General features: G+C 39.3%; 1 protein-coding gene and 3 non-coding genes across 8 annotated transcripts in view; all 4 read right to left on the minus strand.

The window, feature by feature from the left end:
• SSH2 (slingshot protein phosphatase 2) overlaps positions 1–27,917 on the minus strand; it is a 246,458-nt gene that overhangs the window by 30,425 nt on the left and 188,116 nt on the right. For 4 of the 5 annotated variants that reach the window (XM_027519266.1, XM_027519262.1, XM_027519265.1 and 1 more), the window contains 7 exons: positions 24,385–24,449; positions 17,369–17,490; positions 12,708–12,776; positions 11,857–11,922; positions 7,194–7,388; positions 3,160–3,253; positions 2,897–3,025 (listed from right to left, as the gene is read on the minus strand). In XM_027519266.1, the coding sequence (XP_027375067.1) occupies positions 2,897–3,025; positions 3,160–3,253; positions 7,194–7,388; positions 11,857–11,922; positions 12,708–12,776; positions 17,369–17,490; positions 24,385–24,449 (740 nt within the window). The remainder of the gene's footprint in view (positions 1–2,896; positions 3,026–3,159; positions 3,254–7,193; positions 7,389–11,856; positions 11,923–12,707; positions 12,777–17,368; positions 17,491–24,384; positions 24,450–27,917) is intronic. The other variant, XM_027519264.1, reaches the window with a different exon arrangement.
• On the minus strand, positions 14,159–14,266 carry LOC113878726. The gene has a single exon (XR_003507140.1). It is a non-coding gene; the product is annotated as a U6 spliceosomal RNA (small nuclear RNA).
• On the minus strand, positions 22,203–22,273 carry LOC113878668. The gene has a single exon (XR_003507088.1). It is a non-coding gene; the product is annotated as a small nucleolar RNA U2-30 (small nucleolar RNA).
• LOC113878670 lies at positions 22,413–22,492 on the minus strand. Its single transcript, XR_003507090.1, has one exon. It is a non-coding gene; the product is annotated as a small nucleolar RNA U2-19 (small nucleolar RNA).

Consider the following 27,917-nt stretch of genomic DNA (forward strand, 5'->3'; position numbering starts at 1 on the left):
CACATCTCTAGTTGAGGGGCAAAAATCCTGAACGAGAGACTTACCTTAATGCTTCTTTGAAATCGAAACTCTTATTTTAAAAGGATTTGTAATGTCAAATCTTGAAAAAGATAACCATCAGTGGTAAACTTCTGACTACTTTTTTATTCACGAAGAAAACTACTGGTTGCCTGTCCAATAGTTCCGTGTTTCCCTTGTTTAACTAAGAAAGCTGACGGCCTTTCTGCAAAGGATCTCTGTTCACATCTAGCATTTTCTCAGCCAAATCGGACAGCCTCCAGGAGAGCTGTTGATACTGAGATTTGGTTGGGCAAAGGCTTCCAACTCAGAGGAGTAGTACACTCTTAAGGGTGGGGAAAAACTTTTTCTGGAAATACCCTGGCTTCCAACCAATCAACCCTGTCTTCTCGCAGCAGGTTTTTCTTTAAATTATGCTCTATACTTCTCAATATCAGCTGGACACGTTTCCGAATAAACATCTCTGTGCAGTGCACTACAGAGCTGAGCATTCTTCCTAAGGCAGGGGAGAATTCCTGCTGCCTCCCTCCACACAGTCTGCTTGCACTCCAGGCATGGCAGCTATGAACAAGATGAAATGACTTTGCAGAAAATTAACACCACCACTTGCAGTTTGGATAAGACCTCTTTTTCCAAGTCAACTGCTGGGAAAGCCAGCGGAGCACAGACTCACTGGAGAAGAGATACGGGTTTGGACACAGGATGTGACGATGCAAACAAAAGGAGGAAGCCATGAAGGAAGAGGTACAATAAGATGTTTAGACAACCTGTTCGTGCACTTATTTTGCTGCATAAGAGTTAAATTTCAGAACTCTCCAGTTCGAAAATTGCCCCCCCCAAAAGAAAAATATTCACAAGGCAAAGAGCATGTCCATTTAGAGAAAACAGAATTATATCTGAAGCTGAATACATTTTCCCTTTTTCAAAAATATGCACAGATATATATTTAAAAAGTAAAAAAGAGCTAGAATGCAGTATTATATAAGCAAGGATAATGGTGTTTATCTCTCTTGTGTTGATTAAATGTCGTTTATTGTCTTCTAAAGCTGTCTAAAATTTTTTGCAATGAAATCGAATTTTTGTAGTAAGAGAAAAACCCAAGACAGAAGACTATGTCAATAATCATGAAATAACAGGATGAATCTATTGATACAAATACTCAAAGGCCTTTCTAGCTGATTAGGGACTACTTTGGGGAGAACTGGATTGTTCTTTCTGTTTAAAGTACTATTAACATGTATTTATATGTCCTAAAATAGTAACATTTGAAGAAGAGGAAAGGAGAAGGTAGCTCTTAAGAGGGTGGCATCTGAAACACAGGGAAGTATGTCTGAAATTAAACAGCTAGATAGTGACTGAATTTGACATTTATCATGTCTGCATCCTTTTAGGTATTAAGATTCAAGCTCAGTGGAAAAGCAACTCCAAGTTTATAGCTTTGGTCACTTTCTAACGAGTTATTTTTGGCTACAGGCACTTGCCTGTCATAAAAATTAGTCATGTTACATGGAGACAGTTGGGGGCAGGGTCCATTTGAATGAATGACTCATACGTTTTCTGTGGACAACACAAAAAATTCTTTCCAAGGATACAAGAACAGGGAATACTTAAACCCTCATAGAATTACATACAAAAGTCAGCAGAGCCAGGTGCTACACAAATGGAAAAGGTCAATGACAGTTTTGCCGTATGATCTATATCCAGAAATGGCAACACACATTGGTCAAGTTAAAGTAATGGAAAAGCAGTTCCCCTCCCAGCTCACAGCTTTTCATGAGTAATTTCATAGCTATACGCCCCATGAATCACTCGACAAGCACACACTCTCCAAAGTGTCAACAAGTTAATTCAGGGCACAAGCCTTCAATGGCATGAAGTCTAAGTGCTGGGTGAAACAAACTCATATTCAGGGTGAGATGATCCAGTTTAGTCAGTTCCTGAGCATTTATTCCTCTTCCCTGTTTCCCAGCTTCTAATCCTTTCACAGCTCACAAATGTCCTTATCAGAGAAAGGAAGTGAAATTCAAACCAATCAATTTAGTTCCTTGTTAGCATTTTTAGCCAAAGTATGTGAGAACCGGAAATAAAAGTGAGGTTTTGGTGTTCTCCACTGACTTTAATTATCCTTGTGTATCCTTGTTCCCACTACCATGTACAGATGAAAACAAGAACTCTTTAACATTTGGGAGATAAATCGGTCTTGGGATTTTAGAATCTTTCCTAATCCATCTGTCAGAGACCTCTCCTTGGGCTAATTACAAGTCACTGAATGTCCAGCACCATCAAGAACAATTTTAAGTCACTGAAGATTTGATAATCAAAAAGTAACTGAGGGACTGAAAATGTAGCTGCAGGGTTTCAAATATTTTGAAAGTCCAATAGTCTCTGTTAGAGGTAGTTTTCTGCTCTGTTCAGATGTATCAGACCTTAGACCCATTTGGCAGACCCATTTGACATCCAAGGATCATTCTATTTGTATACACTGGACTGGTCTGCTTTGTGACTATTACTTCCAACAGCATGAGATCTTTAACCACCCATGGGGAGAAAAGGCTTGATCTGTAGCATCTGCCAACTTCCTTGGTGTAAATTTTCCCACCATAGTCAACTGTTGTCACTGAGTAACTGGGAAGAAATGAGCAGAAGCATACCGTTATAAAACCTTTCCACCACACAACAGACGTAAATAACCTTTAGAGCACAGATAACAGTAAAATGTAGTCAAATAATTAGGAAGTGATGAGGTTTGGGTATTTATTACCTTTGTTTTTAACATAAGCTACATTTTCTTTAAGTATAATAAAATTTGATAATTGCCCCCTATGAGTTGGCAGAGATGAAGTTTGGCACACCCCTTTAAATTGGCCCTAAGACTTACCAAGAACACGTGCTCGAATATCTGTGTAGGGCTATCCATCTGACCAAGGATCACTATCATTTCATTATCTATAAATTCCTTGAATTCTCGCAAGTTGCACACCATCTGCATTTCTAGTTCAGTTCGTATCTGAAACAGAGATGACATAACTGTACTAATCTCTGAATGGTCCCTCTGGACTTTCAATCGGTCACCATTTCCAGCCCCCCGCCTATTATTAATCTACCTCTAGCCTTGAACAATGAGGACTCAAGGTCTCGTACCTCTTTCGATGTGATATTCTCCAAATCCTTTTGCATCATAATCTCCCTTAATCTGGTTTTAATTAGCCTCTCTGTCCGCTCACGTTCAGTTGGTCTGAGAAGAGAGAAATGGTGATTTTTCTTAGGTAGGAAAAGGACCAAGTTAATGAATGTGTCATTTGATTGTTTCCAAATTGTCAGGCTTTTCCTTTTGTTACTTTTAAATTTATATTCTGGAGGCAGGGAAAAAAGAAATTGATATTTTAAGTTTCTTTTCAGAATTATAGAATGTAACAGGGAGAAATTATTACTTGAAGAGGCTGTACATGTCTAAAAGCCCATAAATACATTCATATATAAAGATCCAAGAAGGAGTAAAGACAAATAGGCTACACTGAGTGTAGTACTTTAATGGAGGACCATTTCCATCAAGTAACCCTCAGCACCGCTTGTTGAGCTAGAAAACCAAGCTGGGTATGACCTACTATGCAACTGCATCTTTTGTAGCTTACAAATGCCACCCAGTGCTGATCATTTGTTGCTATGACTGGGAAAGAGAGAAGAGTGATTTCTGGCTTCTTCAATGAGCAAATTCTCTTCCAAAATGAATTTCAAGGATTAACTACCTACAGTACCCTATCCAAAATATTTTCCTTTTCCACAAAAGCTCTTGCAATATTTCTGTGAAATTATTATTCCCATTTTACAGATAAAGGAAATAAACAACTGAGAGGTTAAATGATATGCCAACCGTCACTTACGATGGCAAGAGAACCAGAACTCTTTGCCCAGCTTAACACTCTACCTACAGGATAATGCTGCTTCCATTAGTCTTCCAACTCTCTTAAAAATAAAAACTTCCCTTGGAACTTTATTATGAAATCAAACTAGGAGGCTGATTCTCCAATTACTAGAAAGATACTGGTTCAACATAACTGAATGTTTCTCTCTAAAAGCATTATTCCTTAAGACGCAGCATCTGAGTGGGGCTCACAGGGAGCTCTTTCTGTCTCTGCCTTCCCTCCTACCTACTCAAGAAGGTATCCGTTCTGAACTTCCTTATTTGGAGATGGAAATGGACTAAGCCTTCAGGCATCCTGCCTGCCTTTGCTGCCTACAGCCTTATCACTGGCTGCAAAAATAGCTTCGTATAATCTCCAAAGATGGATGCTCTGAGACCACAACCTTGGGGTTCCCTACCACTTGGATTCATAAGTTTCTCATGAACCCTGCAGAGTATAGCTAACACCTATGCCATTCCCCTGTCAATCAGCTCAAGCACCCCAGTCTTGACCAGGAATAACATGCTTAACCACACTCCCCACCACTTTTCCTAGACATAGCTAATGGTAGAGAGTTACACATTTCAGTCTATTAAAAATAAACATTGGTCTTAAAAAAAACAAATTGTAGCACCTGAGTGCAATGGGTTCGATTCCCTAGTTTAGCAGCCTTTCTCCCAATCCTTCACACTTATTGGGGCAGAGTGTTTGGGAGCAAATACACCTAGGTGTTTTTTCTTTTAATTTTTTTTTGCTTGTTTTGTGTTCTTAAATTTTGGCTTTAGTCATTTTTGCTGCTCGTAGGCTTTTTCCAGTTGTGGCAAGCAAGGGCTACTCTCTAGTTGTGGTGAGAGGGTGTCTCACTGCAGTGGCTTCTCTTGCTGCAGAGCACAGGCTCAGTAGTTGTGGCGCATGGGCTTAGCTGCTGCATGGTATGTGGGATTAAATCTGTGTCCCCTGCATTGTCAGGCAGATTCTTAACCACTAGACCACCAGGGGAAGTCCACACCCGGGTTTTAACCCCAGCCCTGCTACTTACTATTTATATGACCCGAACAAATTTCTTTCTTTCACTGAGCCTGGTTTCCTTTTCTATAAAATAAGAACAGTAATACTCTCTGTCTCATGAGGTTTTTATGAGAATTAAATGAGATACTATGGATGAAGTGCCTAGTATAACATTTGACCTACACCGGAGGCACCATATACCTATGTTCCCTTCTCAACCTTCCCTGGATTTCATAATATAAACTTTATTCACAGTGGAGCACTTAAGTCCATTTTGGCATACATTCTCTGTATCCTCAGCATTCTTTTTAAGGCTCTTCTAGTCAACTTAGGAAAGAAGAGGGAATGGAAAAGGCATTATATCACAAACATACTTTCTCCCTCAATTTCACTAAAGAAAAATTTGGAAAATACATATATACAGAAAGAAGATAAAAATCACTGAAAATCCTTCTATCATTATTAGTACTCTGACCTACAGCTCTGTCTCTTTTACTATAGACAGACACTTGTTTACTAAATGTATCTTAAAACTGTGGTTATATTGTACATACGAAGAATTAACATTTAATGGGTCTTTACCATGTGGCAGTGAGTATATTTTACATATTTATTTATTCATTTTTGCTCAGGGATAGAGAGAGATTGGAGAAGGCAATGGCAACCCACTCCAGTACTCTTGCCTGGAAAATCCCATGGATGGAGGAGCCTGGTGGGCTGTAGTCCATGGAGTCGCTAAAAGTTGGACATGACTAAGTGACTTCACTTTTACTTTTCACTTACATGCACTGGAGAAGGAAATGGCAACCCACTCCAGTGTTCTTGCCTGGAGAATCCCAGGGACTGGGGAGCCTGGTGGGCTGCCGTCTCTGGGGTTGCACAGAGTTGGACATGACTGAAGCGACTTAGCAGAGAGAGATTATGGGCAATTTCATTTTCTTCCTTTTTTGGGGCTGTAATTTTCAAATTCTCTCTAATAAAATCAGGAAAAATGAAAAGAAAGGTTTTCTCTCTCTGATTCAAAGTGTCTGTTTATAAACCAGATGAGACGTCCGTTCCTCTGACACCCATCAACCAGTCATAAAGAGTAAATCAATAATACTGCTCATGTGGACTTTGCTGGCAATCAGTGGTTAAGATTCTGAGCTTCTACCCCAGGGAACTAAGATCCTGCCAGCTGTGTGCCATGTCCAAAACAACAACAACAAAACAAAATAGAAAAACCAAAACCAAAACAACAATAAAACACGGCCCCCAATTCTGAAGGCCATACTATGCTTATCTTTTTAGTCACTGTGGAATCTTGCAGGGACTAGAGCTACCAGTACTAACTGACCCTTGTACCAATCATATCCTACGCAGAAAAGTTTCCACTTTTTTAATGACTATTCCCTGCACACGTTTTTTGGAAATTTCACTTTTTTCTAGTAAAAAAGGCATTTCTTATCTAAATTAAGCCTTTAAAAAAATCATGCACTGTTTAGGTGTCACTTCCGGAATCTGAACGTGAAGTGGTGTAAGATCCTTTTAGTAAGTCGCTACTCTTCTTTCCCAGATGTAGAAAATACCTTGGAGGTGAAGAAAGATCAATTCAGAGCAAAATAAACATCCTGATTAATTTCGAAAGCAGGAACTAGGTATGAAAAAATTTCATAAGTTTCAACACACAGACCTAACTAAAAGGAAATAAACATCAGCTTCAACTTAGGTCTTTATCCAATTCACAGCACAGCAGGGAGATTTAATAAAAAATCTACAGACCTGGTAAGTCAAATGCGGGGCTAAGACACAAATTATAAAATGTATTTAAAAAAATCTTAACAGCAATCAGTTAAAATGTCAGTATTCTTTTAAATTGACTGGAAACATTTTCTGAAGTGTTTAGAAACATCTGCGCTAAGGCTTCTCAATGTCATTAACTTGCTTAGCAAATGCTTCTTTTATAGATAATGCAAAGACAAGAGCTCAGCCGAACTCCTTTAAACTCAAATTTCCAATTAGTGGAATCGGAATTAATGGGATTTTATGGTACTGCAGTCCTTAACTGTGGAGACTCCGCTGTGCTCAGGTGTGAGACTCTTCAGGTCTTTACATACAACAGAAAGAACAGGGTTCTTTGTGTGGCAGATGTGTAGTGTCAACAATGACTAGTATCACTCGTAAGGTTCATTCCCTTAGAGGAGAGATTAGGGAGGAACATGTTGCTTCCAAACCCCTGAGAACCTAACAGAGGGGACGTCTGGGATCCCCAGCAAGATGACTTACATGTCTGTGAAGAGAGCAGGAGAGTCAGGTCGGTGGGACTGTACATCCTGCATAGCATTCCATTCGTTGACCGAGGACTGGTCTGAGTTGATATGGCTCTCATAGTAACTCACCCAGGTGAGAAACAGGCTGCCGGGGTAGTAGTTATGCATTCTGGCCACTTCACAAGCCTTGTGTAAACTCTGCAGTGCAGACCTGAAAGATAGGCTGGGAAGTGAGACTGGAGACCTGTGGGGATACCTAAAGGCCAGTAATCCATGTATGCCCCAAACTCTGCCAATTTTAAAATCTTACAGAATTGGGCCTCTGGAGAATCTATTGCTTGGAAATCAAGATTCTCTGATTCTGATTATAATAATACTATATTATCTATTCATAGCAATCAACTAGACATTTCTTGCTGAAAAATATGATGCATTATAAAGGTGGTGGTGGGGTGGAGGGGAACTGACAACCTACCAGTGGAAAATAGGTCCAAGTACCTGCGGAGCTCACCATGAGCTCACAATATATACAGTTAGACATTTGTTGCTGCTGTTGTTTAGTTGGTAAGTCATGTCCAACTGTTTTGTGACCCCCATGAACTATAGCCTGGACTACAGACCAGGCTACTCTGTTCATGGGATTTTCCAGGCAAGAATACTGGAGTGGGTTGCCATTTCCTTCACCAGGGGATCTTTCCAACCTAGGGACTGAACCCACATCTCCTGTGTCTCCTGCATTGGCAGGTGGATTCTTTACTGCTGAGCTACCAGGGAGGCCCAGTTAGATATAGTTATGGTTATATACAGCTGTAATTGGAACCACGCTATGGCCCGTATCACTAGAGGACAAAAGATCTACTTCATTTACTACACAAAGATTTGTTTCTCTTGGCACAGGGTCACGTAGAGCATATATTCCCTACAATTCTTAAAGGTTCCACAAAGATCACATAGACAGATGTCCCTAAGCCTTGAGGACAAGTCCTTTTATGTCCAGGATGTACTGCTCTAGTGACATTTATCATTCTTGCTGCCTTAGTCCCCTAGTCACTTTAAGCCATTTATTCATACCCTTGAGCTACTTTCTAAGAACAGCTCTGGTTATTCTGTGACTAATTAGATCTCTGACTCCAAATCTAGGAACTCAAGAAAGGTAAACAAAACTGAAAAATATTGTTTTGGTTATATACTTGGGAAAAGCTTGAGCCAGAAATGCTAGGAAGTTAGTTACCCCAAAGCAGGTATCTTTCTATGTTTTTATTTACTGATGTATCTCAAGAGCCTTTTGAATGCCTTCTTTAAAAAAAAAAACCAAAAAGCCTTCTAGTTCAAAGTTAAAATTTGTAAATGAAATGTCTTATTAACTATAAATTAATATCTCTTTCCTAAGGGAAAAGGACATTATGAGAGAACTCTGTGGCCAATCTATTTATATCTTTTGCTTAAAAATGCCTTTTTACTGTTTCTTCTTTCATAACAAATATGATCATGCTCATTTTAGAAAATTTAGGGACCTGAGGTAAAAGGCAGGAATATCCTATAATCGGACCATCCAGAAATAACAACTGTTAAGCTTTTAATATAGATCTTTCCAGTCTGTTTGTCTCTGCAGAGATCTAAAATAAAGACATGATCATATTCTGCATATCATTTAATTTGTTCTTTTACTTTACACTTTGTTGTCAACATTTTTCCATGTCAATAAATGTTCAACTAGATAATTTTCAATGGCTGCATATTTAGAAACATGGATGTACTGGAATTTAATTGATTCCTAGTTTTTTAGACATTTAAAAATTGCTTTCCATTTTTTTGATACTATTAGAACAACTGATAAAGATTCTTAACAGTTAAAAATCTGCACATACCCTTGATTATTACCTCAGGATAAATTCTTGGAAGCAGAATCACTATGTCAAAGGGTATACAAAATGGTAAATTGTCCTGGCAAATCACTCTCCAGAAAGATCACTCCAGTTTATCTTCCTATCAGTGAGGCTGTGACAGTGCTGTTTCTTGAATCCTTGTCAACCTCATATAATGTACATTAAAAGATAAAATTATGACCAATTTTGATTGGGAAAACATGCCAGTCCATTTCTACTAGGGAATTAGATTTTCTCAAAAGAACAAAATCACAGAATCTTTTAAAATGCTTCCTTTTACTCAAACTAAGCCAAATTCTGAGAGTTGGACTGTGAAGAAAGCTGAGCGCTGAAGAATTGATGGTGTTGGTGGTTCTCCAACTTTGGTGTTGGAGAAGACTCTTGAGAGTCCCTTGGACTTCAAGGAGATCCAACCAGTCCATTCTAAAGGAGTTCAGTCCTGGGTGTTCTTTGGAAGGAATGATGCTAAAGCTGAAACTCCAGTACTCTGGCCACCTCATGCGAAGAGCTGACTCATTGGAAAAGACCCTGATGCTGGGAGGGATTGGGGGCAGGAGGAGAAGGGGACGACAGAAGATGAGATGGCTGGATGGCATCACCAACTCGATGGACGTGAGTTTGAGTGAACTCCGGGAGTTGGTGATGGACAGGGAGGCCTGGCGTGCTGTGAATCATGGGGTCGGCAAAGAGTCGGACACGACTGAGTGACTGAACTGAACTGAAGCCGAATTCTCAGCAAATTTTAGTTTCATTACACAGATTCAAGTCTCTAGTCACCCGCAGGCTCAGCAGGTAAAGAATCCACTGGCAGTGTAGGAGACATGCCGGTTGGGAAGATCCCCTGGAGGAGGAAATGGCAACCCACTCCCAGGCATTGCCTGGGAAATCCCATGGACAGAAGAGCCTGGCAGGCTACAGCCCAAGGGGCCACAAAAAGTGTTGGACACGACTGAGCATGAACACATATTCTAAAGTAAAAGCCAGCTTAGTGCAACATACAGGATATTCAATGCATGTTTTCTTCATCCAGGAAACACATGCTTCAAAAGCATATGGCACAAGTATTTGGTACAAGTACCCTAAAACACATTCAAGGCACAGCCACCTTGTATTTCAGCTGTGTACAGGAGAGAGGCTATAGTAACCACCTTCCTGTGAAGGAAACACCTGGTTTAAACGCTGCTTTGATTCACACATCATCTACTAGGGTTTTTTGTTTTCCTGTGACTTTCAGTTCACTACTCCCCATGTGGTACACCAAAAAAAAGTTTATTCTGCAATAAGCTAACACAGCTAGGACTGGTCGGTCTACTTTAAAACACCAAAGCTTGAACTACTTGAATCCTAAAGAATTAAGACAGATTTGTATCCCTCCCCAAAATATAGCTGAGAACACTGCATTTATGGGACTTAGGCTGTTGGGTTTTGTTTGGTACAGGTCAGATGCTTTTTTTTCCCCTTCAAACTTTAAAGGTTTTATTTTGTATTGGGGTACAGCTGATGAACAATGTTGTGGTAGTTTCAGGTGAGCAGTGAAGGGCCTCAGCCATACATATACATGTATCCATTCTCCCCCAAGCCTCTCTCCCATCCAGGCTGGCACATAACATTGAGTAGAAGTTCATGTGCTATACAGTAGGTTCTTGTCATTTATCCATTTTGAATACAGCAGTGTGTAACTGCAGGTCAGTTGCTTTTAACTGAATCTTAGTCAAAAGAGGTTATGAGTTTTTCTGAGAAATTTATCACTGAAATATGGCCTAAAACTAAAAATTGGTCTAAACACATGACCTGAAACTCTGTCCTATCTCAATTGCTGTATGAGGTGATAAGATTTAATGTTCAGTGGACTCTCTTTTAGGACTGCACCCACTTCAAGCCTATCAATCCAGTTGTTCAGGGGTAAGTGATCTCCCTGGAGTCTTTTTCAGGCTCCTTTATTTCTCCTTTGGCTTGCATTCTGCCCATTCTGCTCCTCATGGGGACTTCCACTACAGAACAGGCAACTGAACGAGGGACTGAAATTCAAATCCCTGACCGGGGGATGACTCTGAATCTTAAGAATCACATCACTCCCTGCTTATACTGGATCATTTTTCTAGACAATCCAGAACAAAAGAAAAAGAGTCTATTCTGTCTAAATGTAAGAGATACTCGTAGGCCAGTTATGTGACCTCTCTCACCCATCATAAAGAGCTAATAATATTATTTTGGGGAGTTGGTGTGATGATTAGATGTAATCCTTATATAGAGCACTCAATGCCTGACACACACAGTAAGTAACCCCAGAAGTGTCAGTACATCAGCTGATGGTTATTAACAACTACAGTGTTTTTTCTAGAATTTATGTGCATTATATAAATAGTGTAACAAACAGCTGCCAACAATTTAAATGGAAACATCGATATATAATGTAACTCCATCAATGCTTTCCCTGATTACCTGAAGAAAGGGGAAATTAATGCACAGTCACGAATGTTCTAGATGCAGCTCTACATGGCTACCAACTAACTGAGTCAATGTGTCCCTATAAAGCTCAGTTCCGACTGGCTACGGATTCACTTGTTCACCAATGCTGAAGGCCTTCCATTGTGATCATTTGAAAAATGAACTTCTAGGACATCTTTAACTATCATGGCCACACAAACAGATCACACAAAATCCTATACACACAAACAGATCACCAGACATTTTCATAAAGAACTGTTCCATTTCAAATACAATTTCTCATAAAATACTGTTTCAATAACATATTAAAAAAAACTTTTGTAGAGATATTAAAAGTCCTCTTACCACATTGCCTGCACAGATACAGGTTTGAATATGTGAACTCTGTTATCTGTCGAGACGCTGAACCCACTAAGGAGAACAGAATGAAACAAAAATCCGTTAAGTGAGAGGAGGTTATTTCAGTTGTGAGTTTTCAAGGTTGTTTCCTAGGCTAGCAACTGCTGGCTCAGTAGAAGGTATCAAGTACTTTGTGCAGAAGTTAACTGGAGTAGGACTTGACTGAAAAGTCCTTCAACAAATTGTCTGATTTTATCTACCAAGCACCATGAGTGGCCTCCCACGTTGGAGTGAGGGAATTACATACTATTTCCCAGCTGTAGCTATGGACAAACTGTTCTGCTGTATATTTCTACTTGCAAGTCTTGCGAGTTCTTAGTAAACCTGACCCCGGTATTATAAACTGGAGCAAACATCTTGGTCTCTTGGGGACAAATTCTAAAAACACCAGGAGGTGGGGGTGGGGGGTCACTGGAAAGAACTGGCACAGAAATGGATTATACTGTAGGCCGACAGCTGGCAGAGGCGGCGAGAGGTTATTTGAAACAGAACATATCATCCTCCGGGAGAGCATTGCAACAGTCCCACATGCTCAGACTAAAGAGTGAGCCAACAGACTAGCTCGTCTTTGTTTGGATTCTTACCATAGTCAGCCCAGAAGAACAGAAGTGAGAGGCTCTGGCAAGTTGTATTTTTACTCTACTTTACAAAACAGGAGTTTAAAAGGACTCGCTGAGCTGCTGATATGACAGTTCAGTTGGGTACAATGGGCCTCCCATTCAGCTGAATGAATGGGCACTAAGACGGAACCCCACCCCTTGGCTTTCTGTAGGAGAATAAAAAGGGAAAGCTCTTACCCATCACCATCCAAATGGATTAGGGTGTCACTCCAGAGAGGCAGGACTAAGCCCATGGTACAAGTGCTACTGCAAGACAAGAAATAATCCGTAAGTTACTTTCTATTACCCTAGGAAGCAGTTCTTTTTTTTAACTCTTTCACCACAAAGGATAAGTCCCTAAGTTCTAAATTCTGACAAGGCGGAGAAATTTCTAACATATTACAACGAATCCAATGTATGTGCCAGAAGCTGTTTTAAATAGGTGTTTAACAGTTAGTTAGGTACTTATATTAGTATCTGTTATATAACTAACTATATTTGTTAGTTAGATACTTATATATTTAACAAAGAAAACTTAACTGACTCAGCTTCCTGTATTGCTGTCTTGCCAATGGCTGCTATCTAAAAAGACCAGGTGATGGCTGATGTGCTACTGTCAGGGCTCAGCCCAAGATTACAGCTCCCAAGTCAACTCTAAGAATTATTTCTAATACCAAGAACTACTGCTGGTTACTGCAGATCTCTGAATGTGATTTGCTCAATTTTAATTCCGAGGTTTACATAGATTTATTAAATGCCAGAATATACTCAGTAGTCTAAAAGGGAAAAGTAATTGTTGATGGCTTAGAGAGACAAAATAGACACACTGCCATTTAAATGAATAAAACAGTGCTTGGTGGCCATGCACTGAAACAGCACTGCTGAAATACAGAGTGAACAGGACTCTCAACAACCAACAAAGGGGTAGCTCTAGGATCGTATGTTAAAATATTGTTTAAATTACACACTATTCCAGGAAGGAAATTAGTTTTAAGTTAGTGGAACAGGCTTGAATAGGAAACCATGGACTCCTAATTGAGTCTCTACCACACCACTTCTCTGGACAACTATAATTACCTTAGACTTCTGCCACTTCTTCTCCTTAAGGCTGCCATAAGCCATTTTCCCTTCAATCTAGTCTCCCAAAGGCTCCCACACTCTCTCCCTGCCAATATATCTAGAAAAGCAGCATGATATAGGAGAAAGAACACTGGATGTAGGAGATGGAACAGTGAAGGATGGTTAAGAACACAGGCTGTGGTGTCAGAGGGGCTCTGGAATCTGGATTCTGACATTAATCATATAATTAACTGTGTTGTGCTCCAGTTTCCTATCTGTAAAACTGGGATAAAAAATACTTTCTTTATTGGGCTGTTTTGAAGATTAAATTAGATAACACACCAAAAAAAAAAAAAAATGTGTGCAATAGTGCCTAAACATAACAAATACCATTTATTGAGCAGTTAGTTATACTATGTCAAAAGATCTGAACCTAATCTCCTTCAGTATTTCAATTCCTTTTGACATGTTATTTAACCCTTCTTAGCCTTAATTTCTTCATCTTAAAATGCAGGTAACAAAGCCTGAACCTCATAGGGTTATCATAAAAATCTAACATAAAGTGAAAAAATATATATATATGTTTTTAAAAAAATATGGAACATTTCATGAACTTGCGTGTCATCCTTGCTCAGGGACCATGCTAAATCTTCTCTGTATCGTTCCAATATTAGTATATGTGCTGCCGAAACGAGCACTAAAGTGAAAAAAAAATTAAAGTGAAAAATACATATGACTGTGTTGTCATGCAAAACAAATGTTGAATATGAATCTGTAGTGGGTGCTCTAATAAAACGTAGAGTGATTTTGGCAGGGCAGGGAGGGGGACATCATGATAATGCACTAAGAACAATACAGGGAACGTGGAACTCAGGGCTAAGGGAGGCCGTCCCCTCGTTGGGCTGCATCTAATGTGCACCGCACTTGCTGGCCTGTATTGCTCACAACGCCACTAGTGATTCCAGAGTAGGAGATTCAGATCAAGAGTGAACAGCTGATGCACACTGTAACCTTGGGCCTGAACTCCTGAACAGCTCTTGTGCCAGGCCCTGGAGGGAGGAAGACAGCTCTACCACTGTTTTTGTTGAATAGATGAGATGGGTGCAGAGAAAACCTGTTTTGAAAATGGCTTCTCAAGGTTGAGTGAGTTTTTAGAGTAAGTTTTTTTTTTTAAGCAAATGCTTAACTAGGTCCTAGCAACAAGTATATGAAGGGTCGATAGCTTAGTGACAAATCGAGAAATTAAGTAACTAAACCAGGTACCAAAGGTTCAAAGGAGTGTGATCCATGGGCTCGTGACTGGACACCAGTTAAACTTTAGACAAGTGACAATGATATGCAGGAACCAAACATCACATTTTCTGCTTGTATTCAGGTTAGAATGTGTTTTTACATTAAGGAGTAGCTTCATCACATGACAGGAAAGAGAGGCCTGAATTAGGCACATCCAGTATTTTTATCTAGTTTATCTTGAGTCACATGAGATTTTCTCCATTAAAATATAGTTACTTCTTTTAATAGATACTCATCTCATTAAAAAATATTCATTGAGTACCTCCATGTACCAGACATTTCAAGGTACTGGTGGAATGAGGAAAAATTAAAACATCATAAAGCTCTTTTATAACTTGAAATATGTATCAAATGCAATCTGAAAACTAAAGCTATACTTTTTATTAAAAAAATTATTACATAAAATATAACACAATACTTAAAGATCTTATAAAGAGGCTAAATAAATTGGCTATAATAGATTTTGAGAATCCTTTGAATGAACATGTCATAAACATTCTGGGTTCCACTCTGGTTTAATACTGTTTTGAAACATTAACTTTTTGTATTCTCAGATACAAAAGGATACAGGTTCCTTAAACAGCAACTGAGACAGAAATGATACTAGATTACCTGAGCAATGGTATTCTGAAGTAGGTAGCATTTTTCTTACTATCTAAGCTCATTCAAACAGAGGGTGTAGGGGAATAATTCATAATATCAAATTTACCAAACCGAATTAAAACTAGTTTCTCTAGCTTTTCTTATCACATTTTGTCTTCCATAAATGAAAATTTTCTTTTGTTGGTCAGATATGATTCAGGCAGGACTATTATCAAAGACAGATGCAGTTTACTGAGGATAAATTACTGGACACTCACATTAATAAGCATTCTTTATGATTTCTGGGGATGTTCAGGACAAAGTGAAAGACAGATAGCATTGGACACCTGACTTCTCACACTCTGGGTCAGGAGAATCTGCAGTTGTCACCTTCTCTCTCTCGGGCAAGACTCAAACGATGTGTCCACCCAGCTCCAGTTCCTGTTTTATGGGACTTCCAAAAGAGTAGTCAGGGAGAACCAAAGAAAGGAAGTAAGATGGAGAGCAGCACTGTCCACCTGATATTTCTGTGATGATGGAAATGTTCTGTCCAACACGCAAGCCACAAGCCACATACAGCTAGAGCATGTGAAATGTGGCTAGTTGTGGCAGAGGAACTGAAACTTTAGTTTTATTTAATTTTATTTAAATAGTTACAATGTGATTAGTGGCTATCATCCTAGACAGTACAGATCTAGAAAGAGAAAAACCCAAGGCAGGGGTTTTAAAATACTAATGAATGTAGGCAAGATAAGTATTCTTACAGGATGAATACTTCTTGAAAGATCTGCTGCTTAGCTAACAGAAGAGGTTAAAACCGGGCAGGAGAAAAAGCTTCCTAAATGTGGTTTTCAATCCTGTGTAATTTCAGGGTATTACAATTAAAGGCTGTGAGTGGTATACAAGGTAACGACTCTGGCCCTGTGATCCTGCTGAACCCACAAATCATTTTCAGGCTGACTGCTATGTTCAAGCCCAGGTAAACACTAGTTCAAAAATCTTTCTGGTGACAGTGTGATTTTTTTTCCCTTCCTTCCAACATCAGGACAATGAGAAGAGCTCTCAGTCTTCTTTGTTCTCTGTGGCTAAATTCTCCCAGCCTGGGTCACACCCCTAGCTACTCCACAATTGCACTCTAGTCCTGAACCAGGAAGTCCACGCTTTGAGACATCTGGCAGGATTTCCTGAGGCTTATTATCTACAGTGCAAAGATCTGCTTAGCAGCCACATTCCACAGTCTTCCTAAGATTTCTCCAGAAAAAGTGGGAAGATTAAAAAAAGAAAGCGACAAACCTTCAGGGCACAAAGGAGCCAAGTTCTGTGTGATATCTTTAATCTTAGGATGTAAAGTGCTGCTAAAGTCAAAGGTGAATATTATAAAAGGTTCTGTTTTGAGTTTTAGAAATCATCCTTCCCCCTTCCTTTCTAACTCAGAAGAAGAAAAAAGGAAGTGTGACATCTGACAGAAGCAAGGTGTAAGGCCATGGATGTAAGAGACGGGAATTAAAGTGGGCTCTCTTTAACCCCAGAACCTACTGGTACAAAATCACAAAGGATGTGTGCCCCAGAATCACCAAGTGAGTCATTATGGCTTAAAATAAAGTGGATTGCAAAGAAAAGCCATTTTTTTTTTTTCCTCCTTGGAGATAGAACTTTAAACCATTTTCTTTATATCATTACCACCTAAAGATGAGAGGAAGAAGGTAAGGAACAGTGGTAAATCAGGGACACATAACCTAAGACATCAGTAAACAATTCTGTCTCTAAAGACTGTGTGTCTAAGATACTTTTGATGTTCTCTAGTTTTATACAATGAACATTTTAGAGGCAGAACTGCATAAGATGTTCTTGTGATAACTCAAAAGGCAACTGGAGTAGGTTGTTTAAAAAGAGGTTATCTCATCCTCCCATTTGAGGTATCATACCTGTCATTAGAGGAGAAATCCATTCCTAGGACGATGCTTTCTTCAGTGTCTTGTCTACCATTAGTTGAAACCACTACCATATAGCGTGTTCGATTCTGGTAAGTACTTTCTAGTCTTACAGCCTGGAAATTAAGAAATTTACAAGATCAATTTAAGATCATTCAACCCTTTTTATATCACCATTTTATTTTTTTTATTTTTTTTATATCACCATTTTAAAGTAAACTCAGGGAGATAGCAGAGCCATAGTTAGGAGACCTAAATTTAAATTCCAACTCATGTATTAACTATGAAGCCTTCAGTAAGTTATTTGGAAGGGATATAACAGGTATTCCACTGGGTTATAAGAATCATATGAAATAATGCATGTGAAGTACAGTGCTTGGCATATACTAAATGCTCAATAAACATTTGCTGTCAGGATAATTTATAATAGTAACAATTACCCTGGCATGTTCTATTGACCTAAGAGTGGAATGTGATCTGTGACTCACAGATCCAAGTCCCACCAACAATTATAATATGAAGCAAAGTTTAATATCGCAGAGGAGTATGCTCTATTGAACTCTTACAGATTATGCACTATAAGATTTTCTTGTTTCAGATATCAGAAGTTTATATTATTTTTGTCAAAATTATGCTATTTTAAAAGGGCCTTCACAAAATTCAAATATGCACATGGTCTTAGATTACATTAAGAGCTTACTGTCAGCATGATAATGGCCTTGTTGGTTATACCTTTTTCTTAAATATCTGGAGTAAGAGGACATGATGCTCTAGTTTTACTTTAAGATCTTCCAACAGTGGGAAGCAACAAGATATTCTCCAGTAGGTGAATGGATAGATTATGGTACACCCAGATAATGGAACATTCAGTTCAGTTCAGTTACTCAGTTGTGTCCGACTCTTTGCGACCCCATGAATCGCACTGTCCATCACCAACTCCTGGAGTTTACCCAAACTCATGTCCATTGAGTTGGTGATGCCATCCAGCCATCTCATCCTCTGTCGTCCCCTTGTCCTCCTGCCCCCAATCCCTCCCAGCATCAGGGTCTTTTCCAATGAATCAACTCTTCGCATGAGGTGGCCAAAATATTGGAGTTTCAGCCTCAGCATCATTCCTTCCAAAGAACACCCAGGACTGATTTGCTTTAGGATGGACTGGTTGGATCTCCTTGCAGTCCAAGGGACTCTCAAGAATCTTCTCCAACACCACGGTTCAAAAGCATCAATTCTTTGGCGTTCAGCTTTCTTCACAGTCCAACTCTCACATCCATACATGACCACTGGAAAAACCATAGCCTTGACTAGATGGATCTTTGTTGGCAAAGTAATGTCTCTGCTTTTTAATATGCTATCTAGGTTGGTCATAACTTTCCTTCCAAGGAGTAAGCATTACTCAGTGTTAAAAAGAAAGGAGCTGTCAAGCCATGAAAAGACATGGAGGAATCTTACATGCACATTACTAAGGGAAAGAAGCCAACAAGAAGAGGCTAGATATCTACTGTATGGTTCCAGCTCTATGACATTCTGGAAAAGGTAAAACTATGGAGTCAGTAAAAAGATCAGTGGTTGCCAGAGGTTAGAGGAGCACTAAGGATTTTTAGGGCAGTGAAATAACTCTGTATGATACTAAAGTGGTGGACTACACGTCACTATATATTTGTCAAAACCTAAAAAATGTACAACACCCAAGGGTGAACTCTTATGTAAACCATGGACTTTGATAATAACGATGTGTCAGTGCAGGTCCATCAAATGTAATCAGCTCTTGTGGGAGACAGTAATAATGGAGAAGGCTATGCATGAGGGGTAATAGAAGGTGTGTGCAAAGTCTCTGCACCTTCTGCTCAATTTTACTGTGAACTTAAAACTGTTCTAAAAAATAAAGTCTACTAAAAAAATTTGCTAAGAGGGTACGTCTTCTGCTAATTGTCGCCATCATCATCATTGTAAGGAGGAGGAAGAAGATGGAAGGAGGGAGGGTTGGAGGGAACTTTTATTTATTTTTGGCCACACTGCACAGCATGTGGGATCTTAGTTTCCCAACCAGGGATTGAACCCATGTCCCCTGCATTGGAAAGCAGATTCTTAACCACTGGACCACCAGGGAAGTCTCTGGAGGAAACAATCAGAGATGATGAATATGTCCATAGCATAGACTGTGGTGATGGTCTCACAGGCAAAGAAAAAAAAAAAGAGCCATCAAATGACCCACTTAGTAAGGCAGAGGTGAGGCGCTCCTGGCTGTCTTTCTGCCAACTGTGACTCTCCAAGGAAAAGCTACCTGTGAGCACAGACACCAAAGTAGCTACATTAAGCTTGTTTCTGGTAAGAGCTCATATACCAAGAATGTAATTCCCACCATTCTGACTCCATGTAGCAGGTAGAGAGCTGTACTGCTGACTTTTATGTTCCCTGAAATAACAGAACATTTTAAACCAAATTCACCTGTGAGAAGTTAAGAGGTAACTAATATTTAGACCGACAAAGATCTAGTCCCATGGGCTCAGATCGAGTGAGCATTATACACACAGAGTAATGGGCAGTAGCAGATGCATATGAGGAGGACTGGGAGGCAGCGTAGACGCTGAGATTCTAGAAACACTCCACAAAATATTAAATTAACCAAACACCTGGCGCAAGTAAACTAGAATTTCTAATAAACAAGGTCTCAGGTATTATTACATACCTAGATACTATTATATATCTAAACCTGGGCCTGTTTTGGCAAGCCCTAACTGTTCAGTTTCCTGAATATGTATGCTAGAGGCCTTCTATGCTGTCAAAGCTCTGAAGATTTCTGGAAAGGCTCACATGCAGATGGGGACAACTGAACTGTGCTTCTGGTCATTTATTTACAACTTCTACATCTATTAGTGGGGACTGACTAGCTAAGCGGAAGCCAGTACAAGTAAAAACAAACAAACAAACTCCATAAACATTACCTATTATGTAAGTTACCAGGCCAAGTTAGCAAGTTTGTGATATTCAAATAAAACATTAGTTGTGTTTCTTTTACAAGTGAGGTGTGTGTTTGTTTATCTATGTGTCTATTTAAAATATAAAGAGCATTTCAAATGTTTGGCCCTCCCCTGTTTTGTCTAACCATAACAGAAGATCCCAAACCTAATGGGAAAGGTCTCAGTCATCTCACTCTGATTTAGGCTTGAGTTACTAGCTTCCCTAGTGGCTCACTGGTAAAGAATCTGCCTGCCAATGCAGGAGATATGGGTTCAATCCCTGGGCTGGGACTATCTCCTGGAGAACGAAATGGGAACTCATTCCAGTATTCTTGCCTGGGAAATTCTACAGACATAGAAGCCTAGTGGGCTACAGTCCATGGGGTCACAAAAGAGTTGGACGTGACTTAGCGACTAAACAACAACAACTGGCACATCACGGATTCACTCCATTTTCAGCTTCTTAGATGGAAGAATTGCACTTAGAGGTCTTGGGATTTGATCATGGCCCTCTACATGGTACCTACAGCTATTACTAAATTTTTACTAAGCAGAAACGGAGCTTTAATCAGGGAGTCAGGAAGCCATCATGTTAATTTAATACCTATGTCCTAATTAGAAGGATAAGATTAAATTTTTTTTATAATTATAATTTTTTTTGCAAAGCCTCAAGTCAACTTGAGGTCTCAAAATTCCCTGTAAGCTTCAAGATTCTAGATTAAGGAATTAAATTAAAATGTAAGAGCCACAGGATAAAGAAAAACCTAATACCCACCCTGGTTTGAGATCTATTTCACTCCTCTGTTAGAGGGAATTTAACAATATCTAATAATTGAATTCATCAAGCCAATCAGAGAAATATAATTAAAAATAGCATTTTGCAGATAATACTGTAATATTAGAACTGGTCGCAATTCCATTATTTCCTCAGTTTCCAGAACTTCCATGGAATAGATGGCCTGAATAAGACAATGACTCGAATGCATTTGATTAACTGAAGCTCTCATTGAAAAGGATACTACTGAGGTTTACTCTAATTACCCAAATAAAATAGCATTTTGGATTTTAAAAGGTGGCAGCAATAGCAACTGAGAAAAGTACTCTAAGAAAGTCCCTTTACTGCTAAATTTGGAATCCTAATACAAGTTTCAGGAGAACTAGATCCAGCAGTGCTAGGTCTGAGAAGTCATCTCACGACACTTTTTGAGAGATAAGAACCCCACTGTTCTCAAAGCTCATCTATCAAAGAATGTTAAAACTTCCCTCATTTAAATGTTTTATCTGATTACAAGCAGTTCAAGAACTGATACAATAACTTCCTTCCTCAGCATCACCCAAGTTAGGAAATACCCCTCCTGAAGCTTACAGTGCACCTTTAATCTCTTTCCCCCAAGTCTTACACCCCGCCCCTGCATGCCATGTTTACCTGGAGGGAAGCCACATATAAAGTCCCAACGCCTAGACATGCAGCTCACCCAATCCGTCAGAAAGAAAGGTTTCAAAACTATGTAAATACTAATTTCTAGCCAAAAGAACAAAGCAAAGTTAATATCTAAAATTAAAATAGACTTCAGATGTGACACTAATAGACTAAAGAACACTGTCTTCAAAAGAATAGAGCTTGAAGAAGTCTCTGGATTTTATTATTTTTAAAAATCTCTATGAAATTCTTAAAAAACAAAAAAAAACAACTCTAGGACTTATATCGGTGTAGTCATTAAAAGCAGGTTTATTTACTGACATGGAAAGATACCCACAGGAAAGTGTGATGAAAGCAGGTTATAAAACATTTATATTTTTAGCTTTCTATTCAAAAAAGGGGAAAAAAAGGCATTATCTGACATGACACACTTTTTTTCTTCTTTCATTTCTGAGCTCAGATCAAGTGTAGAAAACTTAACAGTTATAAAGGTCAGTGATAATGCATTTTTTATCACTGCTCAGAACTGAGCAGCCTTTCAAACCTATACTGTCCCTCCCCCAAGTCTCGTCAACCATTGACAAGTCTTCTGTGACCCACTGTCACCTTTATAAGCACACACAACCTAGAGATACGTTTTAAATTACTTGATACTTTTGCTTGTCAGCACTACGGAGATCATGTTTTAGGCAGACTGCAAGGTTTTCTGACACTCAAATGTGGCTGTTTGCACCACTGGCCCAGTTCAGGAAGAGCGGATTGCAGAGCATCAGACACATTGTTGCTGTTCAGTTGCCAAGTCCAGTTCCACTCTCTGTGACCCCATGAACTGCAGCATGCCAAGATTCCCTGTCCTTCACCATCTCCCTGAGTTTGCTCAAACTCATGTCCACTGAGTCAGTGATGCCATCCAACCATCTCATCCTCTGTCACCCCCTTCTCCTCTTGCCCTCAATCTTTCCCAGCATCAGGGTCTTTTATAGTGGATCAGCTCTTCGCATCAGGTGGCCAAAGCATTGGAGCTTCAGTGTTAGCATCAGTCCTTCCACATACTCTTACACATACACTTAAGACTAGAAGGATACTCATCCAAACAGTAAGAATGATTTTCTTGGGGTACAGTGTACAAAGTGCTTTTTTTACTCTGTTCTTTATGCATTTCTGTACTGTCTGATTAAAGACAAAACATTTTCTTTTTGGAAAAAAAATTAATGTACTATATAACAAAACCAAAAAACTCATTTTCTTAAATTCTCCTGCAAATGACTCAAAGACACCTTCTAGTAGTACCTTGCCAGAACCTCAGTTCTAGTTAAAAACATTAGCTAATGTTACTTTAAATGTTAGGAAAGTTCTTAATTTCCTAGTCTATTTTTTTTTTTTTTAATTAAATGGGTTTTTGATAATCTGTAAGAGTACTATAAAACCACTGTCTTCATTTTATCAGCTACAGTTTTCCTAAGTACTAAATTTAATGCTTAAGACTGTATTTACAATGCAGAGCTTTCCTGGAGGAAAAATTAGTTCAGTCCTATTTTCAATGCTAAAGCAAAATGTGGGATTTAGTGCCTCTATTTGTTGCTGAATTATTAAAAAAATAAAAGCAGTACTTTCAGTTGACTAGCAAACTTTTAACCTTATGCACAATCCCCAGGATGAGAGTTTCAGCATTTCAAATTTAACTCAAAACAAAGGGCTTTGCTTTGAGTCTACAACTACTTCTTTCAGTTAGAAAAGTGCTAATTTGTCCAAAGTCACACAATGTATTCACTCATTTTCTTGAAGATGACTCACTCAATAATCTGAAACATAATGACTATGTGTTTGCAACAATTCAAAACAACTGCTGTAAAATGGCTTATCACTTGAACTCTGAATTCATTCAAAGGCTTCAGTTACATGTTTTGAATTTATACTTTATAAATGTAAAGCAGCTGAAGCTGCATATTTTAGCAGCAAAGAAAAAAAATTAATTGCCAATTCAGCCTTCCTAACTGCTCCCTTATGCTTTCCCAAGTCTCTTGTGGTTGAAATTATTTTAACATTTAGAGGTGCAATCCCAACTCTGGAATTTTATTAATGAGAAGAAGATAAAGTGAGTGATCGATCTCAGCTTTAGCTCTACCAAAGCTCACAATTTTTGGAAACGATCCACAAATTTCTATTTTTAATACATGCAAGTGACTGTTACGGATTTTAGATGGGTTGTTCTCAAAGTGTGATTCCTGGACCAGCAACATCAGCAATACTTGAAAACTTGCTAAAAACGTAAATATTACTGCCTCCCTCTCCCCAAATCAAACTCTTCAGGTGGAGTCCAGCAAACGGCAGTTTAACAAGCTCTGCAGGTGATTCTGATGTACTCTGAAGTTTGAGCATCACTGCTTCAGAACGTGTGAGTTATGGTCAGTAACTCACAAACTCGTGCTCAGCAAGTCTTGGATCATCAAATTATTTCACATCATTTCAGATTAGCTCACATCCCCGATTACATTCTAAGCTCTTTGCTGATGTCATTCTTCTTTTCTAGTCCACATAGTTCCCAGCACTGTGCTGGGACATAAAAACGACTGTTTAATGTTTGCTATCTTAGCCTTTTGAAGAAGAAAGTTATAATAATACCACTAACTTACCAGCCTGATGTTGTCTTCTGGGCGAAGTAGTATGAACATTGCTTGGAGATGCTGTTGGAGATCACCTGGTGAAATTTACAAAACAAAGGATAATTATTCTCCATTGTAAGGTTGAGAGAGAGGATTCCTTCTACCCTAATAACTTGTGTAAAAGAAAGTTCTGGTTCACTGAGGGGCTCTAATTAGACAGAGAAACTGAGCGTCTTTATATGAATGGTGGACTGCATCTCCATACATTCACTTTTCAGTTTATACTACACTAAAACGCGCTTTGTGTTGGTCCGAGCTGCACTTGAGGCCAATCACAGTTTGTACTGTGACTGATGCTGATGAGAGTGATGGGCAGAGAAAGCACTGGCTGCGTTTTCAGGGCCACAGAAGGTGGAACTGAGGGAATCTTGAAACCGAGGTGTATGGTATGTAGTGTTAGAATCATCCCTAACTTAAAAAAAGCTAACCATTTTGCCATTCCTATTTTTGTAACTGTAATATTCAGCTGCAAAAATCATAATTAAAAAAATTTTTAGATTCCCCCCGGAATAATGTCAACAGTTAAAAATGATTTCCACATTAGTAGCTGATATTAATGAGACAGTATTCATTAAATAGGCTTCCCAGATGGTGCAAAGGTAAAGAATCGCCTGCCAATGCAGGAGATGCAGGTTCGGTCCTTAGGTTGGGAAGATCCCCTGGAAGAGAAAGTGACAACTCACTCCAGTATTCTTGCCTGAAAAGTTCTATGGGCAGAGGAGCCTGGAGGGCTACAGTCCATAAGAGTTGGACATGACTGAGCAACTGAGCACGTACTTATTAAATACATCAAATCTTGGGAATTCCCTGGTGGTCCAGTGGTTAGACTCTGTGTGTTCATTGCTGAGGGAGTGGGTTCAATACTTGGTCAGGAACTAAGATCTTGCAGGCCACATGGCATGGCCAAAAAAAAAAAAAAACAAAACACAAAAATGCATGTGTGTGTATATAAATACAGCAAATCTCAAGGGATATAAATTCTAGTGAACATATCATTAGGTGCTTTAAAATGGCCAATCGTTATTTCAATCTTCACTAGTTTTTATACGTTCTATAAAACTAAGTTGAAATTTCTTTGTATCAAACTAGTATAGATTTCCTCATATTCCCTACTATACTAGCAAATCTGAAGCTTCGGCTGTGTGTCAGTCACTCAGTCGTGTCCGACTCTTTGCAACCCCATGAACTGCAGCCTGTTGCAGGCTCCTCCATCCATGGAATTCTCCAGGCAAGAATACTGGAGTGGGTAGCCATTCCCTTCTCCAGGCGATCTTCCCGACCCAGGGATCGAACTCGGGTCTCCTGCATTACAGACAGATTCTTTATTGTCTGAACCACCAGGGAAGCTTTGGCCAGTAAGAGATAATCAGATAATATGCTGTCATAAATGAAGACAATGAGAGAACAAAAAAATTTCATTCCTGCCCAACCCTTTTTTGAGAGTCTAAAGTGACTAACGCAGCTGCATGATCACAGATGCCAGTGTAACCTGTTCTCACACTGGTCTTGGAATCTCCATACATACTTTTCCTCTAGGTAACTTCATAGCTGTTAATTATGAGATGAAATACTGATATGTGCAAGAAGTGGAGAGAGATAGGAAGAAAAAAAAGTAGGCTGGCAAACAGTTGTCTGTCCTGTGGTACTTGCGGGATGGGATCTTAGGTTCCCTGACTAGGGATGGAACCCAGACCTTCAGCAGTGAAAACGCAGAATCCTTACCGCTAGACCACCAGGGAATTCCCCTATTTTGTTCTCTTAAAGAATAGGTTTTTTGCCTTTTCCCTCCATTTTACTGTTGGCTTCTTTACTTCTTCTATTGAAGAACCTTTCAACTTTCAAAATTAAAAAGAGTCATTGTGTTTGCCCAGGTTCATTCTGTTATACTTCAAACCCAGAGACAAAATATAAGTCTCATGTGCAAGAGCCAGTGTGGGTTCATAGCAGAAATCCAAGAGAAATGGAAACATGTGTCCACACAAACACGCTATTAGTCCTCAAATGGAAAACACTCAAATGTCTATCAACTGATAGATGGATAAATGTGGTATATATCCATACACTATGATACTATTCTATCATAAAAAGATACATACTATCACATAGATGAGTCTTGAAAGGGGCCATGTCTCACGTGAAAGGTGCCTGTTTCAAAAGATTGTTTATATGGTTCCCCTTATTTTTTTTTTATGGTTCCCCTTATAAGGAACACCCCTAATAGGCAAATCTAGAGAGACAGGATGCAGATTAGTGGTTGTTCAGGGATAGGAGAGAGCGTGGGGGGACATAGGGAGGGACTGCTAATGGGTACTGGGTTGCTTTTTGGGGGGACGAGAATGTTCTAAAATTAGATTGTGGTGATGGCTGTGTAACTCTGTGAATACACTGAAAAAAAATCCCTGAATGTACACTTTAAATGGGTAAATTGGGTGAATAATATAGTATTTATGTCTCAATAAAGCTGTTAAAAAAAGAAAAGAATGAGAATGGGGAGTCAAAGTGTTAGGTATAAACAGTGAAGAATGCCTACAATTACTAGCTACAATTGAGGTAAGCAGCTCAGGCTTTTTAAAAACTAAGTTTTCCTTTTGTTCTATGAAGACAAATAACCTGAGGAAAGAATTTTCAGGATGGAGAACTTCCAGAAGAGAAAAACGTTTCTGGGCAAATGATCAGTTACTAAGTCATGTCTGACTCTTGCAACCCCAGGGACTACTGTAGCCTGCCAGGCTCCTCTGTCCATGGGGTTTCCTAGGCAAGAATACTGGAGTGAGTTCTCATTTCCTCCTCCAAGGGATCTTCCCGACCCACAGATCGAACCTGCGTCTTCTGCCTCTCCTGAAATGGCAGGTGGGTCCTTTACCACTTGAGCCACCTGGGAAGCCCTTCTGGGCAAAGAGTAGCGGTAAATCCCCACTCCAACTACTACTGGCCCAAAGATCTAGCTGGCTTCTCAGAAGGTTCAACAAAGTTAGGGAGCCCTACCCCTACAAAGGGGCTTCTTCTGCGAGTGGGGCATGTAGAAGCTCAGGTTTGTCAGTGATGAAAAGCACTGCCATGAACAAAGTGGGTGCTTCCTACTAGGAAACCGTCCTTCACAGAGACTAACAGAGGCAACACACTCGAACCATTAATATCCCTTTTCTACATTTTGTTTTCATATATTTCACTGCTGGTAGTGACGTTTTAGACTTGTTTGATTTTATAGACTTTTGGCTGTTTCTCTTTAAAATGTTAGCAGACACTCATTTATGATATTGCCTTTTGATTATAAAAAAGTACTTGGACATTTTTAATGAAGACCAGATAAAATTCTAACTGGTTCGAGAAACATGCAGAAGAAAGTACCATGAGACAGAGGAAGCCCTTGATCTGCTCTCAGTTCTGCAATCATCTTTTCAGTTACTGTAGACTTGGCTAAGGGAACTTCCAGCTCATGCGAAGGTCTGGCTCTATGAGCTGCATTTATACTCACACTGCCTCATCTGTTCTGGTCTGAATCA

This window comes from Bos indicus x Bos taurus, chromosome 19, assembly GCF_003369695.1.
Source record: "Bos indicus x Bos taurus breed Angus x Brahman F1 hybrid chromosome 19, Bos_hybrid_MaternalHap_v2.0, whole genome shotgun sequence".
Classification (NCBI taxonomy): domain Eukaryota; kingdom Metazoa; phylum Chordata; class Mammalia; order Artiodactyla; family Bovidae; genus Bos; species Bos indicus x Bos taurus.